This window comes from Gordionus sp. m RMFG-2023, chromosome 1, assembly GCF_954871325.1.
Source record: "Gordionus sp. m RMFG-2023 chromosome 1, tfGorSpeb1-WG-v2, whole genome shotgun sequence".
In the NCBI taxonomy this organism is placed as follows: Eukaryota; Metazoa; Nematomorpha; class Gordioida; order Chordodea; family Parachordodidae; genus Gordionus; species Gordionus sp. m RMFG-2023.
The window spans coordinates 44,219,221-44,241,123 of record NC_088775.1 but is presented as its reverse complement, the minus strand read 5'-3'; the positions used below and the strand labels follow the sequence as shown (position 1 = coordinate 44,241,123).

Below are 21,903 nucleotides of genomic sequence, written 5' to 3'. Positions count from 1 at the left end.
CATCATAAGATACTTTAACATCTTCATAATAAAAATCTAACAAATATTATTTTTTTTCTATCACCATCTGAAAAAGGTTGGGAAGGCTTTTGTGGAAGTAATATTTGCAGATGTAAGTGCTGCATGATATATTAAAAATTCATTTATTTGGGTTATAAATGTATCTGCATCTAAGATATACTCTTCTACTGATCCTATATTAATGTTTTAACGCTGAGCTTGCCTTGCTAAAAGTCGAGGGAGACAAATATTAAACACGTATAGCTCTGCTTTTGACTCAATAATAAAATATAAAATATGAAATTCTTCATCAACATTAGCCCTAATTTCCTTGAGTTCTGATAAATGCTCTCCGCTATTTTCATCTTCTTAATCAAATCAATGTCATGTTTTTGAAAAGTAATACTTAAAATAGTTGTATAATTAAATAATACATTCTAATGAGAAATAAAATTTGGAAAGCATTGAATCCAATAATTTTCTTGCTTCTGAGGAAATATTTCTTTCAGGCCATTGTAATATTTCAGTAATAGCAAATAATTGGTTCTTCTAACTCCTTAATAGCTGTTAGTGCTTGATGGAAGAGGCTCTATCTTGTTGGACAAGGTTGCAATTTCTTTTTCCCTGTTGGACCAGAAGTTTCAGAAATAATTATTATTTGACTAAAAATTTGAAAGTGGTAGATAAATATTACGCCACTAAAAATTTGAAAATAATAAGTAAATATTACGCCGGAAAACTTGAAATCGAAATTAATTGATAAAATAACTTATAAATGTGATAATAAATGTAATAAAATATAATTGTGTAAAATAATTTTGCGATGTAATAATTAATCAAAGGAATTTTAATGAAAATAACATTCATTAAATTTAGAAATAAATGCGCTAAATGACGTTTTTGAAAAATGAGTATTTTAATGATTTTTCTAAAATTTGTCTTATAAGGTCTTCCTTTAGAAAAGTTATTTAATGACGATTGAGATCTAGATAATATATGAATTATTTTTTGAATCTGAATAATAATAATTAAACTTAAGCTCAATACAAATTTGTGAATCCTTCCTTATAAGATTCAATACCAATATTTTTTTTATCTAATGATGTTGCTAAGATTTAATAATATTTTAAAATAATTTAATGGAGGCTATTAATTAAAAGAAAAAAATTTAAATTTATTATAAGATATCGATTTTATCTTCTTTTTTTATATTGAATGGATATAATTTATGAACACCTAAAAAACATGTGTCCGAAAAATTATTTTATTAAAATTTAAAAAAACGCTCTAATAAACATATTTCATTTAAATTGAGTATATTATTATTTATATCGAAATTTTAAAATTCATACAAGTAAAAATTGTGAGGGGACAATTTGTATCTTTTAAATGGTTGATAACCATTTCCCAATATTAAAAAAATGTATCGATTATTGGTATTATATACATTTAAGAAAAATGTATTTGTAACTGGCCCGACTTTTTTAGAAATTGTGTTGGCACTCATTCGTTTTATTTCAAAAAAAATTTAAAAACAAGAAAATAATTTATTATATAAAGAAATTAATAATTTCATTTAACTTTTATGCCTTAAGTATTAATTAATACTTTTATTAAAAATTCTGGACAGGGCTCAGGCTAAAAAATATATAATTTGCAGGGTTCTGTCAATTAATAAGGCTTACGAAAAACGAAAAAGAAAAGACCAAAATTTTTATAGATTCAAAACCTACATTTTTTTCTAATATTATAAAATAATCTATTATACCAAAAATATTGATTCATTGGACCATGAATTTATATCATTAGTTATGAATATATTTTTATAAAAATTTTGGTACAAATTATAATAATAATAATAAGAGTAAAATAAAACCTCTTTTCATTAAGTAATATAGTAACTTTCGTTATTGTTCGTTAAAAGTGAAAATCCACCCAGAAGCCCAACCCAAATATTTGTTTTATGGAAGGGGGGGGGGGGGGTGGGGGGGGGCACAAATCATGACTTTATTTTATTCTAAATTTTCTTTTAGTGATTATATTGATATATCTCTTTGCTAATTGGAGTTTATTCGATTAATATTATGAAGTGAAACTATTATTTGAAGTATAATAATATTACAAATAATATTTAAAAAAAAATAAATGAAGCAAAAAAATAACTGCTTTAAACCGTTTTACTTATATAATATACTAACCCTAAATATTTTCTAGCAATAAACAAATTCTTATCGAGACAATATATATACCCCCTCTTGGAAAAAGTATATGGATGCCTTTACATCCTTTTTTAAATTTTCTTTTTCTTTTTGATTTATTAATTCCAAAATGTGATATTTTGATTAGAAATAAATATAAATGATTGAGGAATGAAAATAAAAGGATTGGAAGCGAATAGAGGGGAGAAAAAAAATAAAGATGTCAATATCTTAGAAAAAAAAATTCTATAAATTTTTTATATATAGATAAAATAAAATATTTTTGTATAGTAGATAAAATAAAAGGGAGAAAAAAGTTAAAAATTTTTAATTAAAGTTTAAAAAAATAAATAATTATCAAAATCCATAAAAATTAAATGGTAGAACAAGTATATAATAAGTTTTTTGGTAATATATCTATTATAAGTAAAAGATCTATTCAATAACCTATCTCTTTTTCATAAAAAATATAAACTTTCAATAAGTTAATGGCGAATAAGCATTTTCGAATGTATCTTTTGTTTTGTCTAAATTAAATATCAAATAAATAAAAATATTTAAAAAAAACTGTTTTTGTAGATAATTCGTTCCTTAGTATATCTAATATATATAATCTCTATAATCAAAACATGATCGTTTTCGTATTTTCCTAATGTATTTAAAATTTAAGGAGACTATAGTGTAATGTTATTTTTTGCTCTCTACGAGAGTCGAACCACAAACCTCCTCGTTTCAAGGTCGTATGTTGTAAGCATGCACCAACTTGAATATAATTAAATTTAAAATATTAATTATATATATATATATTAAGTGATAGCTGATATTTTTAAAATTCTGCCATTTATTACCATACTAGCTGACGGGGGTTAAGGGTAATTATTTAGTTTGTGTGTATGGTACTAAATATACTTTATTAATAAATTTTATATAAATATTAAAATTTAGGAGAAAAAGAGGTAAGATTGTTGCAATGTATACCGTAAGCATGTATTAGAAATATCAAAATTTAAATTTGTGATGGAAATCATATTGGATAAAATTTAAAATAGAGATGCTTTAAGATTTTTGAATTTTAAATATGGGTTATAAATTGGCCTGAAAATAGTTTCTTGCAGTCATAGCCAGGCCTGATCTAAAAACCAAGTCCAATGCAACTTTCATAAAATTTTGCCATTTATTTTTATTGTAATTCAATAAAAATGACTTAAATTTAATTTTATATTTAAAATAAAATTTAGATTTGTGATAGAAATAATATTGTGTAAAATATAAAATGCTTAAAAATTTTTAATTTTAAATATGGGCTAGACATCTGAAATTTTTTTTTGCAGAAATCGCCAGGCCTGATAAAAAAACAAGCCCATGGAACTTTCATATTCGGATTTTATTTTTAAATGAATTATGACTTTTATATATTTTATTTCAGTTCTCAACTAACAAAATTAATATGGTCTTTGGCGGGCTTGAGAAAATTTTTTCAACAATATGGTTTTCAGAGATTTACCTATCTCCAGGCTTGGGAAAAAATTACAAAATTATTATGGTTTGGCCAGGTTTGAGGAAAAAAATTTCAGGTCAATGTATGGTCCATATTTAAAATTAATAAATTTTCAAGCATATCTATTTTAAATTTTACGGATGATTTCTATCACAAATATAAAATTAAATTTAAGATATTGTTATTAAATTACAATAGAAATAAATGGAATATAAATTTAAGAAATCGTTATTAAATTACAATCAGAAATAAATGGCAAAATTTTATGAAAGTTGGACTTGGTTTTTTGATCAGGCCTGGCTATGTCTGCAAAAAAAAACTTCAGGTCAATGTCTACCCCATATTTAAAATTAAAAAATTTCCAAGTTAAATTTTATTCAATATGATTTCTATCACAAATTTAAATTTTATTTTAAATATAAAATTAAATTTAAGACATTATTATTAAATTTCAATAGAAATAAATTACAAAATTTTGGGAAAGTTGCATGGGACGTGGTTTTTTGATCAGGCCTAGCTGTGTCTGCAAAACAAAATTTTGAGGCCAATGTCTATCCCATATTTAAAATTCAAAAATTTTGAAGAATCTCTATTTTTAATTTTACCCAATATGATTCCTATCACAAATTTAAATTTTGATATTTCTATTACCCTTAATACTCACGGGTTACATTGCAACAATTTTACCTCTTTTTCTCCTAAATTTTAATATAGAGCAAATTTAGTAACATATACACAAACTAACTAATTACCCCTCAACCTCATTTTTGACGGGTTATTAGCTAGTATAGATATAATATGACTGTGGGAAGATTGGAATTTAAAAGTGTTTAAATTTTATGTATAAGTTTGGTTCGTAAAAAATATGTTATTTAATTATAATACCAATAACATTCCTTGCATGCAATCCTATTATCCTATTAAGAAAGAAATCGGATATGATACTAAAGTGTTAGTCAATTTTAAGAATATGATAAAATATTTTTTACGATTTTAAAATGTACAAACTAAACATTTTTTAATATTTCTTAAATATCGGTTTATTTTATGTTATCCTTTATGCCCAGTAATATCGGAAAATCTTATCGAACCGATAGATTTTAAATGATAAAATATACTTTTAAGGGGATCTTTGCCTCAGTTGCAAAGGGGATTAGGAGCCCTTGATCTCTAATCATTAGGTCATCATACTTAAATTAATTTTCAATATTAACATTGTATATATGATAAAATTGTAATTACAAACCATCCAATATTATATATTATTTCTTATTTAATAAAATAGAAAGGTCTATGGATTGAGAGATGGAAGGATCTCGTTAAATAGAGAAAAAATAAAAAATAAAATGACAAAAGGTTATTGCTATCTTTATATCTTTTATATATTCTATTTTGTAGGGACCCTCGAATTTCAAAAGAAAAATTATAATCGAACAATATCAATTATATTTATAATAAAAATAAATTACTTATAAAATTTTCATGGAAATAGAGTCTTATTTAATACGAATCCCTGGCATAAATGTTCTTAAGCTTTTAAATTTTTTCCTAAAATTGCGATATTTTTGTCCGGTGTCAGGACATTTGTGTCAGGGATTAAAATTTTACAATTAATGATTATTTATTTTATTAATAGGTGATTATCATCGTATCAAATGTAGTAGCGTAGATAATGGGAGTTCATAGATTTAATTAATATGTGATTATCATGGTGTGTATCAGACGCAGCAGCGTAGATAATGAGAGTATGGAGATGAACCTCTCCCTCCATGGAAAATATGGTTGATTTATTTATTTTAAATTGATATAAACCTTCCTAAATTTTCAAATTCTATTTCTTACCATATATACGTAATAATATTTTTTTAATATTTATATTTTAAAAAAATGTCATAAATTATATAAAAAAATCAAAAAACGGAACGCTTCCCAACTATGATCGATATAAGATTGACGTTTGACCATTTTATTTACAGTGTATAGATGCACTTTTATTAGTATTAATCTATTAAGCAATCACTCAACCTTAGCGCTTGGGGGTAAAAAAAAGCATCTATTATAATTGTTTTCAATTTAACAAATCCCTCTTATTTCGATATCACATTTTCCAAAGGTGCCACAAATCCATTTGACTTCTTTATTATGCTAAACTAAATTATAAAGGTAAAGTACGCGACCGAATTACAGTTTAAAATACGATATAAATAAATTTTTTAATATATCTTCGTTTATTTAATTTTTTTGATTATAAATGTTCTTTTAGTGCTTCTATATTTTTCGTTCTATCTTTAATCTTGATAAGTCAATGTTGGCAATTTTTTTCTCATTTTACCATTATTTTTTTTCCTCTTTAAATTATCTCCCAAACAGATTAAAGATATAAATTAAGCATTACTTAATGGTATGCTATAAGTTTTAAATTAGTGTTTCCAAAAGATTGCCTCAATTCTCGCTAAAGCATGAGGTTATAATTTTCATTTTGTCGTTTATAACTCGGTTTCTTTTGGAGGTTCTCAAAACTGATTGAGGAATTAATAAGCAATTGCCAAGCATGAAATATTAGCACAAGTCAGATATTTGGTTCTTATATACTTTTCATTCAGGCATGATGTCGATTTTAACAACTTATTTTGCAACCGTCTACCAAACGGATTAAAATATCATACAATTAAGTATTAAACATTGATAATATTTTCAGGATAATTCTCCCAGTCTCTCTTTAAGGTTGACCATTGGTAATAATTTTTCCCTTTATACTGGTAATTATACTGGTAAAAGAACTCATAGGCATTAATAAAGTAACATTAGCAAGATATTATAATTACTGCTTCCAATTGTTCAGCTCACCATAAAGGAAATGATGTTAAGATATTATTTTTAATATGCAGAATAAAAAAATAATCATAGAAAATTCAAAAATACCTAATCACATTTTTTTAGGGATGATCCCCTCCCCCCAAGATAAATCCTGTCTACAACTGGGGTTTAGAAAATTCAGGGATGATATAGACCCGCCCACGTTTATAGCAAATTTTAAAATCTTAAATTATTTAAAGCGTCCCTATTTTAATTTTGAATCACTAGAATTTGCCGAAATCGTATTCCAGCATGGATAAAGTAAGGGAGACTGGAACTAGTAGAACCGATTTTTATAAAATCAATTATAACTCCTGTGTTTTTTTAGATATTATAAAGAGCAATATATGAATCGATACCTATAACTATACTCTATAAAGGTACCTTATAAATATTTTTAAAAATATAATCATATTTTTAAAATTGTATATTTTGTAAAAGTTTTTTTTTAACAAGCCCAATAGTGAGGTTAGGCAAACCACTGCAAGAGGCTTCCTAAGCCATTAGATTTTTTAGGGCTATAATGAATTGAAATGTATTTAATTTATTAATAATGATACGTATTGAATTTTATTATTTTATTGCTAAAATATCACAATACTTCAAAATTGAAATATATAAAAATTGAAACTTAAATTTATTTAATTTAATAAAATTTTGGACATATAAAAATAAGGATCTTAATTAGATGATTCTTAGCATAAATCCTAATAAATACCTATCATACACAGCCATGAAATCTTCCTTTATAGATTTTGAAATTTTTTACATATTAATTGCCATGTATGGTTTATCAAGCCCCGCTAGCTCTAAATTGCCTAATGATAATTGAAATAATATCTAGACAAAATAAATACTCATAAAACATTCTCAAATTATAAAAGAGGGTTAAAACTCTGCTATAAAATTTAATTTATATATTAATGATTATATAACATAATAAAAAAAAATTCTATCATGTAAAAATCTTTTAAATTTTACCTAAAAATTTTTAATAATTAATTATTTCAAAAGATTTTTTGCCTATAAATGCATACTAATAAAAGTTATATTAGGATAAAATTTAAACCTAGTCTATTAATTTTTTAAAACGAGATTAAGTGGTTTGCCCGGGGGTTTATCTAAGCCCAGTCTCCCCTATTTAGTGAATTTCAGACGATTTCGACAAGAATATTTGTGTATTTTTTAATTTATAGGAAAAATTGATGAATTAGCTTTACGTTTTGAGCCATTTACTTATTAAAATATATTTATTTTATTCTAGTCTTACAGAGTTGTTAAATGAAAGGAAAGGGTATTCAAAGATTCAAGAGCAAAATTTTCTAACATGCTAAACCCCGAGGACAAATATATATGTGAAATGTGTATAAGTAAATTTGACTTAAATATATTAATAGTATCTCATTTTTTTAAATGAAGCCTTCTTGGCCAACTGAGTCAAAAGTTCTGGTATGGAGCTGTATTGATTATAAAATAAATCCAATGGCTAACTTAGTGTTATAATTTTTTATTTTAAGAAATTTAAAAAATATAAATTATTTATATATTTTTAATCATGACCATTTTATTGATAATATTATAAAACAATGGTAATTACAAAAAAGGTAATATTGTTGAAGGATGGTCCTTCAAATATTGAATGAGTAAAACTGAGAAAGTTGATTATATGTTTATTCTATGCCTAATAGTGCGTACAAATTGTGCGTTGCAACGCTGCGTTTCAAAACGCAAGCAATGCATTTTAAATGCATTCGTTCAAATTGAACACATTTCCGTTTTTCATTTAAATTATTTTTTTCAAAACGTAAACCTGCTTGCGTTTTCAAATTTTTTTGAAGTGGAGAAATGAAAACACCATCAAAATGTAAGAATATATATAATTAAATCATCATTTATTAATTATTTTAGATCATGGAATGAAGAAATAACAAAAAGATTTGCTGAAATGTTGGAACCTGAAGAGGTTATTTGGAATCAGGCGCATCCTGATCATAAGAAGACATTCTCTGTAATGGAAAAACTTTCCATCATAGGAATTAAGTTAAATAATATATAATATTATTAATAATTTTATTTTTAGATTATCAGAAGAGTTTCCAGATTATGATTGTAGCGTGAATTACCTAAGGAAACGCCTTAGGAACTTTAAAGATCAACTCAACAAGGATAAATTAGCGAGACATTCAGGATCTAGAGGAGGGGTGCATGAATATAAATATAAGAAATATATTAATTTCATGCAAGCCACGGTTGCTGACAGACCTACTGTCAGTAATTTTCAGGAATCCCCTCCTCAAACAAGGAACCCTGCTAAAAATCAAAATGATTTGCAAAAGCTTATGAGTGTATTGGAAAAAACATCTTCTAGTATCCAGTAATTCTTATTTTTATCTATAATTTATTCATCTTTTATATAGAATCTTTTTGGATAGCCTGGTTGATGTATTGGAAGGTTACGATTCTGATGAAGACTATTTTTTCAAGACAGAAGTTTTAAAAACAATGCAAATTATCAAGATTAATAGAAGAAATACACAAACAACAGAAACATCTGAAACAGCTTTAGATATTTTTAATACTATATAATTTTGATATTTATATTTGTTATATTGTTAATTTTTGATATATTGTTATTAATAAAATTTTTATATAATTAGTAGTGAATAATTATGTGTTAACTTCTTCCTAAAATGTAATTTTAAAAATATAAATAGATTTTAATATATAGCAAAATATGATAAATATTTATGATTATATTTACTGGCTAAAGTCTAGGTTTCACTCTTAGTTTATTTTTATTATGATTGAGGGCAATTAAAAATATTTGCATTGTTGAGTTAATATATATAAATCTAATCTACAACCTTCATTTTATTAATAAAATTTTTATATATTTAGTCTGTTTCATATGTAAATATAGGATAATAAGTAGTGGATAATTATGTGTTAACTTCTTCCTAAAATGTAATTTTAAAAATATAAATAAGATTTTAATATATAGCAAAACATGATTAATATTTGTAATTATATTAACTGGCTAAAGTCAAGGTTTCACTCTTATGATTGAGGGCAATTTAAAATATTTGTATTGTTAAGTTTAATATATATATAAATCTAATCTACAACCTTCATCCCCATTATTAATCCTCAACTTTGGATCCCACTTCATTTAATCTATTACAATTAACACTAAGCTTACAAATATATAACTAAACTTAAAATTATTTCATGATCAATACTTTATTCAAATTTTATTTAATATTAGATCCTTGAACTATAAGCTAGTTGGGCAAATGATACACCAGTTATTAAATACCTATTATATAAATAATTAATAATAAATTAAATTTATTTTACCTTAATGTAACAAACAAACGATCCTCAGCATCGATTTGTTTGTTACAGTTAGTAACTTTTGGATTAATATCCTCATATATGAGCTCCAGTATATAAGAAAATGTCGCTCTTCTCATTCTTGTATAATTATAAAATTGCCAATTTGTTAAATCGCCTTTAATATTAATATATTCCGAAAAAAGATTTCTTTTAACAAATATTTTGGACGTCTTGCTCTTCTTCCTTCCTTTATTTCTTTGTAGTAAATACAAAGCAAGTAATTTTTTTTGTTTTAAATTTAAATGTTTCATATTGAAAAAATAAAAGTTAACGCATCAATTTATACATGGCTGCGTTTACGTTTTTTTATATGCGTTTTAAAACGCTGCGTTGCAACGCACAATTTGTACGCACTATAATATAATATTTCTCTTTTAGAACATAGTTTTGGCAGAGATGAGTTTTCCCAGGTCTTTAATGCAAAAGAGAGAATCATAAGTATGGCAAGAATGGAAGTAGAGATTAGTGAGAATAGATAATTGACAGGCATTTCAGAAAATTTTCATATTTTTTTGTTTCACAGCTGACAATATGTCACAATTTAAGCAAGGGGGTAAAGTTCACAAAGAAAGGATCTTCTTCTATGAGATTTTGGTAATCCAGCCTGGATGTCGAGTATCGTTGAATAGTCCTAGTGGTTTAAGAATTTACACCTGAAATGAGGGCTTTATTGATGAGGGAGGTATATGTGGCGGGTCGATGGGTCACTGCTATATTTGACGGTCTTAAGGAATTACTATCTAGTGCCCTCTATACAGAGGAAAAACATGATTTAGATTGCAAGATCATGGATAATCAACCCAGACGGTCACCAACTTGGTATCCTTTGTTTGCGGGAAATCGGTAAGGCAAAATTCACAGAATGTTTTAACGAATTCCTTTTTTTGCAAATGAATGTTGAACATGAACGTATTATATTTTTGATGGAGATAACGATACTCATTCTATAGGCCGATATCGGCCAATATTTATTTTTGCATACCATGGATAACAAAATTATTTAACCCTCTTAAGGTTAGTTGAATAGTTATTAAAAATTAAATTTTATTGAAAAATTCGTAACTTTTATAATTTATCTTAAAAATATGAATAATAATAAAATTTGCCCTCACCTCTCTTGTGCGTCTCATTCTCTTCCAAGAAATAAAAATGTTATTATATTTTCCGTTGACTGGCGCATTTTAAACAAAATTAATCACAATCCGAAAATAAAAGATCAAATTCTATTTTATTTTATCATAATCTTATTATACTAATATTATTTTATATATTTAAAAAATAAAAATTTATGAATAATAAGAGATGGCTAAGTTAATGTTTACTTTTTTCGGTAATTTCATATATAAGGTGAAGCCATGCCCCTTCAGATATTTGCTTGTTCCATATCAAAAGTTAATAAAAAAGTTCCCCTAACATCTACACCCTCCAGGGCTTCAAACCGAACTGAATCGCGAAATCAAAACGAACCCGTATAATTCTGAAACCGTAACCAAAATGTTATAAATATTTTAAACTGGATTAAACCGGTTCAAAACGGTTTTAAAAATAATTAATTTTAAATTATTAACCTAAATTTTAAATTTTAATTTTCCTTGGTAGCAATTTAAATTTGGGATTTCTTTTCAAATTAAATTTTTTTTACAATTAAATCGCCATTATCTTCATATCAATAAATACCAAGTTTATTGTTTTTACTTTATATACTCAATTTAATAGAGACTAGGCAAATTACTAAATAATTAGATAAGAAATAATCTTCATGGTTAAATTAAATATGGAATTATAAAAATATAAATTAAAAATATATATATTTCTAAGATTAATATATATATGGTCAGTGGCGTAGCCAGGATTGATCCATGGGGGGGGGGATGTAAATTTTTTTTGGGACTTCGCCCCCAAACTGCTTTTTAAAAATTTGCCAATTTTGTGCTTTATTGGTGTCTTACCACTATAGTATTCAGTATAAATGAAAAAAATATTAGTAACAAAATTTTGGCCAAATTTATGATTAATACGCGATTGAAAGCATTATTCTGAAAATTTTATCAATGTTTAGTCAATTGTAAATTAATTCAATCCATTCGGTGTAGGAAAAAAAATAAAATCGCCCCCCAAACCTCCCATTTTTTATGATCACTCAATATATCTTATTCTATGTTAAAAATAATTATTTTAATGAAATTTTTCATATAACAAAATTTTGCAGAGAATTTCATTATAGATTTTATTTATTATTTATACAATATTTCAAAATGTATAAATTTTATACAGATTATATTAAAAATTTATTCTAAATAACTATATTTAAAAAAAAATAGAATTACAATAAAATATGACTAATTTTTGTGCGGTATTTAAAAAAATCTAATTTAACAATTATATTATAATTAATACAAATGAGTATATTAATAAAACATAAATAATTCTTAATAGAGATCCGCAAAAGTAGGAAAATCGAGAACGGGCTGGGTCGGGCTTAGTATTAATTAAAAAATTCGGCCGGGTTGGGTCGGGCCTTGGAAATTTTTTTATATCTAAATATTTCAATTTTATGTTAAATTTTTTATGTAAAATAAAAATATTTTATTTTATTTATAAAAAATAGACGCCATATAACATATATCTATTATTTTGAGTAATTATAAAAATGAATTTCTATATTTAAATAAATTCGGGCCAGGCCGACAAAACTTTTTTAAAATAACTTCGGGCAGGGCCGGGCTTGAAAAATTAGGCCAGATGATGGTATTAATTCATAGTGCTAATGCAATATTTTTATTAAAAATAATATAATATATAAATATTATGACAAAGAATTCATTATAATTACGTTTTGAATATAAAAATTTTATGACTAAGATCATATTATAATAATATAGCAATTTTATAATTTGAATTTATAAAGAGAGGTCTACTTTTCTCTGAGATTTGACTAATTCATCTAGAATCAAATTTTTATCTAGAATAATCTCCTCATAAATATTTAATATTGCCAATCCATTTAAACGGCTTTCATCGGTGCTATTTCTTAAATAGGTTTTTAACCTTTTCAAAGTTGAAAAAGACCTTTCATTAGCGCAGTGCAAATCGGTAAGGTAGCTAAAATAATAGGCAATGTTTTGATATTAGGCAGGGAATCTAAAGTGTAATTATACATAAAAAGGGCCTGCAAAGCATATTTTTGTCTCAAAGAGTACTCTATTCTGTCAAAATTTTTATACCAAAATTCAACATCACAAAGTAACTTATCATACGATCCTGATAATTCATCAGAATAAAACTCTGAGATTTTCTTAATATCCTCTCGCGTTTCAATTGTATTTAGACTCACTCGGCAAAAGAAAATAAAAGCTGTTTAAAATAAAATTGTGAGTAATAAATCTTTCCTTTAATTGAAGTAAAGATGTATCAATAAGGGAATTAAAAATATTTATTTTATAAAAATCCTCAATCGTAGATGCATCTATTTAAGCGATTGGAATATCTAGAAACTAATCTAGGTTTAAAAATTTTAATCCTAAACATATTATGATCACCTTTACTTTCTCATATTTCCCAAATTAAATGATTTTTCTTTTATTTAAAAATTATAAAAAATTAATTAAATTTTTAAAACTATTTAATTAGTTTAACAATATAAATTTTATTATTAAATTTATAAATATCTAATTTAACTATACGAGAAAAAATTTACAATACATTTTTATTGTTATTTAATATTTTACATATAATTTTTAATATATATTTTAAACCATGTAATCATTTAAAATTAAAAATTCTTATTTGTTTTTTTAAATATATTTCATTTTCATATCGTATATAATTTTATTTACAAATTGAAACCATTTTTTAAATAAAATTATTTGCAATAAGAAAAAAATTTTTTTTTTCGTACCCTTCTCTAGGCCACTGTATTATAATTAATTTTTTTAAAAAATAAAATTTATAAAAATCAAAACTAACCGAAAAGGAACTAACCTAAAAGAAGCACCGTAATGGAACAAAACCTATAAAAAATTTAAACTGAGAACCGAAATAAACCGACGGTTCGAAGCCCTGTAAATCCCCCTCTCCCCTTTCCAAAAATATATACAATATATCATAAAGAATAATTTGAAAGGTAAGTAAAAGTTAATAATTTTTTAAAATAATGACTATAATTAAAAATTATTAGAAAAGGCATCTTTATAAAAAAAAGTGAAAATTAAAATAACACAGCCAAAGGCATGAAATATGTGAACTTAAGAACTACAATAAATTTAAGGGAAGAGGCAACTTAATCCCCTTATATATTATGGGGACGTCTATGGTTATATATATATAGATACATGGGATCGCTGGTATAGGATCGAAGGGTATTAGTAAAACAATTGGTGTTAATGCATCTCTGATTTTTGCCAATAAACGACTAGCGAACGAATTCTTTTTTAAAGAAATGCTTAGAGTAAAATTTGCAAAACCCGATCCAACCTAAAAATCTAACCGAAATTGTGATTATTTCTTAATTTCGCTATAAGTCGGGAAAATATCTTTCTTGCTGGGTAGCGTTTCGGATTGGAAATATTTTTAAAATTTAAGTGATAAATAATAGTATGTTAACGAAATCTTGATTCAAATCTCACTTTAAAGCTCAAACATATACATAATATCACAATTGTACAAATTTTGAAAATAATATATAGTTATCTCAAATTAAATATAAAAAAGTGTACCCTGTCTAGAAATTTCCCTAATATATAAATGGATTAGAGTGCCATTCTTAAATTTCTTTTAAAATTTAAAATTATAAACATAAATTATTGTTATTTAGAAATAGAAAAGAAATGAATATAATATTTTTATAGAAATAAATGTGAAAAATATGAATTTATACTTCTTAGTGATCGGCACAGGCCTAATTTTTCAAGCCCGGCCCGAAATTTTTTTTAAAAAGTTTTGCCCAGTCTGGCCCGAACCCCAAATTTTTTTAAAGTTTTGCCGGCCCGGCCCGAACCCAAATTTTTTTTGAAAAAATTTACCAGATCGGCCTGCCCCGATTTATTTAAATATAGAAATAAATTTTTATAATTACTCAAACAAAATAAACGATATGTTATATGGCGTCTAGTTTCTATTAATAAAATCAAATATTTTTATATTACATAAAAAATTCAACATAAAATTGATAAATTTAGATATATTTAAAAAAAATTCTAAGGCACGACCCGGCCCCAATTTTCTTAAATTTTTTAGCCCCGACTCTGCCCGAACCCATTTTTAAAAAAAAATAAATAGGCCCGGTCCGACCGGATACGGGCCGGGCTTACTTTTACAGATCTCTATATTCTATTTCATTTAAAATATTTATTTTAAAGAATGAAAAATTAGCCCTGCCACTCTTACCCTATCCAGATGAAAATAATGTTTACACCTTGTCTGACCAGTCCTGTTTTTCTTGTTAATTTAATTATTTCAGAATGTTTGATATTTCATTTATATTTCTAAAATATTATATAGAGCTATTTTTATATTTTACCCTAGCATCAAACTCAATCCCACTTTGAAAAGCTGTTTCATTTTGCAAGGCACCCGTTGATACGGCCAAATTTTCCTCGTAATCTTCTGATATTAAATCTGAATACCTATGAATATTGTTCGTCATTCTGTCCTTTAATTATTTTATTTTTTTAAGTTATTTCAAAAATTTAAATATTTAGGTAAACAATTTTGTTCTACTTCTTTATAGGGATATTTAATGATTGATGTATTATTATACATTTTTTGGAAGTCCCATAAAAAAAAAGTCGAATATTATTTCAGATTTATTTATAAAATGTCACTTAGGATTCTGAAAAAATCTTAGATTGAATTGGACAAATTTTTCAAATGTTTTCTCTGTGTTGATGTGTATTTAAAAATACTTTTTTACAAATAATTTTTTTTCATATAATTTTTAAAACAAGTGTGTTTTATAAAAAAATTTAAAACAATTTTATGTATTTAAAATAGTTTAGCTATCTTATTTTAAAACAATTTGTATCTATTTAAAAATAATTTGTAGTTGTAGCTTTGAAAAAAATATATTTTTGATATCTTAATTCTTTATTTCATTTTTATATATATGGAAAAGAATAAAGATATTAAAAAATATAATTTTTTTAAATTGTCACATTTTATATTACAAATATTATTTATAAACCCTAGAGGAGTATTTTGGTCTTTTCTTTATTTATAAATAAATTTTTAAATGTTCCAAAATAACGATGTTATTATTATTTTTTATAAAAGAAATATTAATTTCAAGATAAAATTAATATACCAAGCAAATAGCCTCCGAAACTCCTCTTTTATTTCTATAACTTAATCTTATCTACTATATTAATTTTTTCATTTTCAAATGATAGATCCCAAAGGTAACTAAAGCCCATCATTTAAAAGCTATAAGACGGTGGCAAAAATTTAACAATATTAAGTTTAAACTCAAAGAAGCAAAATAATTGAGTTCCACTCTTTGTATTATTCAAAGTTTATTATTTTTAAATAATTTTGTCAGAATCTACTTGCTCTATCATTAAAGGAATTGATAACTCTTTCCCTAATAATATAATAGATTAGTTTTAAAACCGTCCAGATTATACTTTGCAAGGTTCGGTTCCAGTTTATACCGGCCTTCTGGATTATTTAGGTCCAGAATAGATATACATATAATCTTGTTTCAGTCACAGATTAGGTCGATCATCGGATCTACTTTTTTTTTATCAGCACTTCTCATGTTATAAAATTCTGATAAATATTTAACCTTTTTCCGAATAGCGTAATATTTTCTTCTTGTTATTTTCCAAAATTGAATCGTATTTTTCCTTGAAAAATTTATAATTATTCCTAAATATTTGATAGATTTTTTAATAAATCATTTATGCCCCTCTTCTCCCAAAAATAAATAATCGAAAAATAAAACTTAGAAGTTTTTTCTTCTCTTCTTATAAATTAATATTTTTATAAAGAAAAATAATTTAAAACTTTTTTAAACTTTTGCATTATTTAATTTTAATTTTTTTATACATCATAAAAATCGTTAAAATTATTTCTTTTATTATAAAACATTTAAAAGATTAGTATTAGTATTTTATATTAAAATATTTTTATTAAAATAAAATATTATTGGAGCCATGGCAAAAATTTCAAATAAAAATAACATTATTTATGTATAATATACAATAAGTAATAATATTTTTAAAAAAAGATGAAGATGGTTCAAAAGAGATTATGATAATCAAAATTATTATCTATTTTTAATATAATTTTATTATTATAATAAAATAAAATTATGAATTTGCGCTTATAATTCACTTTTCTTTCTTTTGCAAAATTTATCGAAACTTAAATCTTTAATTAATTTTCTATTAAAAAGTAAAACTGACTCTTACTTTTATTTCTATTAAGACAATCGTTTGAAAATGATTAAGATTGTATAAAGAAATTACAGATTTTCTTTTCTCTTCTTTCTCTTTTATGTTTTACTTTTTTATGTCTCATTTCTGACCCATCGTTTCCTATTTCGATCAAATATCCAAAATTAAATCATAAAATATATATATGTATTTTTTTATAAAAAATATTGAAGTTGTGGCGGTATATTAAAATACATGCACGTATTATTTCAAGACTTGATAAAAATTGATTCTTAAAATATCCACTTAACAAATAAGTATTTTTAACATTGGTATTGTATATATAATTAATGAATTTAAAAAATTAAATGAATCAAAAATAAATAAAATAAATTCTTTAGAAAAATAAAATAGATGAAAGAAAGTTAGAGTGTATGCAGGCGCATAGTCAACCGAGGGAGGAAGGTCCTCCTTTTAGCTAAAATTTTGAAAAAATAGGTTTTGTGAATTGCAAATTCTATTTTAAATCTGTTATGTTTGTAGTAAAAAGTTAAAATTAATTTAAATATATATCCCTTGTGCATTAATATTTAATCCTGCAAAAATTTAAAGTGGATTAAAAATTTTATCAATCAAATAAAATTCTATTTAATTTATCTACTAACTCTGACTAGATAATTTTATAAAGTGTGAAATGTTAAGTCCAAGAATTTGCTAAGAAAAATCATCTCTGAGACTTAATGTGCTAAGAAAGAAGGGACTGCAAAAAGTATGCCCGACAAGATAGAGCCTTAGGCATCAAACTTTATAGCATTTTTATATCTAGAAGAACCAATTTTTATTGCCCTATAAAAAATTTCAGAATAGGCCGAACTAGATATTTAGCGGATACACTATTAGATTCAATATGAGCCAATTTTTTTGCGTTGGAATGTGTTAATAAATTTACGCAACAATTTTATGCAATATTTTTTAAAAATGTTGACTTTGATTGAGATTATGAGAATGGCGAATATTATAATTTTACGAGATTTGTGTGTTGAGGCGAAAGCAAAATTATATGATTTTAAGATTCGCAAGCCTCGATTTGCACGTAGGCAAATAAGTCCTTCCAGTATAAACGTGAACTTAATTGAGTATTACTATAAAATAATCGTTATTATTTTTTGAATGAATTTTAAGATCAATCAACGATTTGTGATTCATAAAAAAGCTCCAACTAATTTACAAATACTATTATACCTAAATCCGTTTAAGGATTAAATCTTGATATTGAAAAATTAAATATTTAGCACAATTTTATTCAGTGGATATAAATTTATCTGAATGCCAATTAATTTCAAAACTTAAATCTTGGTGTGAAAGATTAATAAACTCCAAGAAACTCATGGAATCATTGCCTACCTTAAAATACATTTTAAAGCTTTTCCAAATATTTTAGGATTACTAAATATTTTGTTAACAATAAATATTGCAAGCATAAATGAGAGGAACTTTTCTACATTACGGAGAATAAAAACAACGAAAATGGATTGAATGGACTAGCTCTGCTTAATATATATAGATACTTGATCACTAATACTGAATAACATGTTAAAAAATTGGCGCAATCGCGTTAAAGATTAAATTTCCATTTATGACCGATATTTTGATTAACATTTTAAATCATCATCTAATGTTTAATTCTAAATTTTTTTTGATTTATTTTCAGGTTTATATAGCTATAATATTTTTTAACAATATTATATTCGCTCTTTTTTTTTAAATATCAAATATATTTTAATCATCTATTAGATAATTTTTTTAAAAAAACTCATTCTATAATACGGAATTGGGACTACAAGTTCCCAAAAAATATTTTAAAATGATAATTTGAATATTTTGTTTTAAAAAATAAAATTTCTTGGGTTCTGATGTAAGGACTCTTATTTTACCCACTATATTTTTAAAAATTTTTTAAAGTCCCGCTTGATATATGCCCAAGGGAAGACATTATGATTGGTAAAAAACAAAATTTGTTAATTTCGAATATTTTTTTTTATTCAACTATTTAATCAGTTCAGATCTGATCCTACAAAGAATTTTAAAAAAAATTCACACAGATCCGATCTGACAATTTTTCCAAAGATTCTAATTTTTATTTTAGAAATAGATTGGAGTAAATTCCCAATTTTTCTTTTATAGAAATGTATAAAAGGCATGTTATTTTAAGAAATCAAAATTATAAGGCTTAGGGATAAACTAATTTTGGTTACTCTTGAAATTAATTTTCATGAAAACATTCAGAAAACAAAATAATTTTTAATTCTTTTGAGGTCGGCGGCTCTAAATAAGTTTTAAAATCAAGGTAGGAATTAGGTCAAGTCCGAGAAAAAGTCCTTGCAAATTTGACCAATCTGAATTTGATCGGATCGGACTTCGATAGGGCAATCAGTCCTACAGGGCTCAACATTTATTTTATTTATAGCATAGCTCCTTTTAGCTAGATAATTTGCCACTTCTATAACTACTTCTATCTATGAAAAGGGTTGCCAGGTCAAAATAACGAAATCTGGAGTCCCAATACTTCCAGTATTTCCAATTGTGGGAGAAATTTGGTATATTGCCGTTGAAATATGAAAATTAAAAAAATTGCTAGAAAAGGCCCACAAAATCGCGGCCTTTGAATTGACTTAATTATCCACCTATTATTTTTTAAATTAGTTTATATAAATACAAATTCGATTACTATTTTTCAAAATAAAATAACATTTTGATTTATTAAAATATATTAATTTATAAAAAATAACCAACGATCCTTTTTAAATATAAAAAAATGTAAACAAGATATATTTTATAAAAAAACAAATGATTTTAATTTTACAATGTAAAAGTATATTTTATGCGAATGTCCCGTAAAACATCCGCAATTGGAAATCTATCTTGTGTGTGTGTATAATATTATAGGGATGGGCGCTTAATTATCAGGTATCACGTTTAAATACATAATAAGGTAATATTGTACTCATTTCATTGATAATTATTTTATTTATTATTGATCACATTATTATAATCAGTGCAGGAGAGTATATCTACATCCATAAAATATTCTCCAAAAATAAGAAATAATACAGATGCAACTACAGTTGCGGCAATTGTAATCACTTATTTTGTAGTACAACATTCACAGAGCTACTTATAATTACAATGAGGATAGAATCTTTACCCATAATATTTAACGACTCCATGATAAATAAAAACTTTATTTGTAGAACAAAAAATGAGCAAGGATATCATCACTGTTTTAGAACTTAAATTCAGGAGGTCAATTCTTGAAGATTTGAAAGATGGGCATACATATGCAATTCTAACAGATGCATCTAATAATGGAAATATTATCCTCCGCTATTTCAACAATATTAAGGATGTTTCAAGAAAACTATTAAATTTTTTCCCCTCAAATAGTGAAAAATCCAAAGACATAGTTAACCATATAATGATAAATATAGCAGATTCGGGATTATCAATAAATTGTATGTCAGCTTTCTGATCTGATAATGCCTCAGTGAATTTGGAAAAAACCAGAGTGTATTTACAGACTTGAGTCAGCACAATGTTGGTTGCGATATGTTCCTAATACCCGTCATCGATAGAATTTTAAAATTTTATAAACCTTTAAAAAAATTTTTCTTAAATAAAGAATATAAAAGCTGTCCTAACATTTAAAAAAAAATTTTCAATATTGAATGGCAGAGGTATATTTAGGAATGATTTCACATGTAGGAAATCTACTACATGCTGTTAATGTGTAGTTGCAATCAGAAGAATCTTAACAAAGATTCACAAAATTATGCTGCAGATGTGTTCATCTTTACAGTTAAAAATTGACAATAAATTTTATGGCGCCATTGCTAAAACAATGTTAAAATATTTTAAAAATACTGATAGACATTGATATCTTGTTTGAGAAGATTGTAATGCTCTCTATTTTTGATTTACAATGTAAAAAATATGGAAAATTAAATAGTTATAATGTTAATTATATTTTTTTGAGATTTAAATAATGAAACTAAACGTTCATCGTCGTTATTGAGATATTTATAAAATTCCTGCCATGAAATATTATAAATTTGTTTAACCATTAGCTCGGCCTCTAATGTTGTTAAAGCAATCCGATTTCTCTCCTTTTTCCATGCAGTCTTTATCAGGCTAAAAATGCGCTCGCATGAGGCATTAGAATGAGGTAAGGAGAAGACTTACTCGCATATTTTTCCCAAGCATGGGGATTTATTGTTATTATGAAAAAATTCTACCCATTTCTCCTCTGCTTTTAGACCATCTAACTTTAAATATTCTGGCAAATCATAAAAAATAGAGAGAATTACAATCTCCTCAAACAAGACATCAATGTCTTTCGGTATTTTTAATATATTTATTAAATAACAAATGTTATACATTTGTAAATAGAGTTATTAAAATAATAATCTAAAATTGTCTTAATAAAAATATCTGCTTCATTTAAAAATGTAATAATTAGAGTATTATTTAAACATTTTAATATAATATTTTTATCAATAACGCCATAAAATTTATTATCAATATT

The 21,903-nt window shown here is 25.0% G+C and overlaps 2 protein-coding genes across 5 annotated transcripts in view; one reads left to right on the top strand and one right to left on the bottom strand.

Annotated features, from left to right (window-relative positions):
• LOC135931404 (uncharacterized) overlaps positions 1-16,847 on the bottom strand; it is a 68,765-nt gene extending 51,918 nt beyond the window's left edge. For all 4 annotated transcript variants that reach the window (XM_065468481.1, XM_065468484.1, XM_065468482.1 and 1 more), the window contains exons 1-2: positions 16,730-16,847; positions 15,467-15,598 (exon numbers count right to left, since the gene is read on the bottom strand). In XM_065468481.1, the coding sequence (XP_065324553.1) occupies positions 15,467-15,592 (126 nt within the window). In that variant the 5' untranslated portion in view covers positions 15,593-15,598; positions 16,730-16,847. The remainder of the gene's footprint in view (positions 1-15,466; positions 15,599-16,729) is intronic.
• Positions 8,323-9,138, top strand: LOC135922339 (uncharacterized). Its single transcript, XM_065456724.1, has 4 exons — positions 8,323-8,416; positions 8,461-8,592; positions 8,633-8,926; positions 8,970-9,138. Exons 2-4 carry the CDS (start codon positions 8,498-8,500, stop codon positions 9,136-9,138), a joined length of 558 nt encoding a protein of 185 aa, XP_065312796.1. The 5' UTR covers positions 8,323-8,416; positions 8,461-8,497.
• Positions 16,848-21,903: the final 5,056 nt, after the last annotated feature.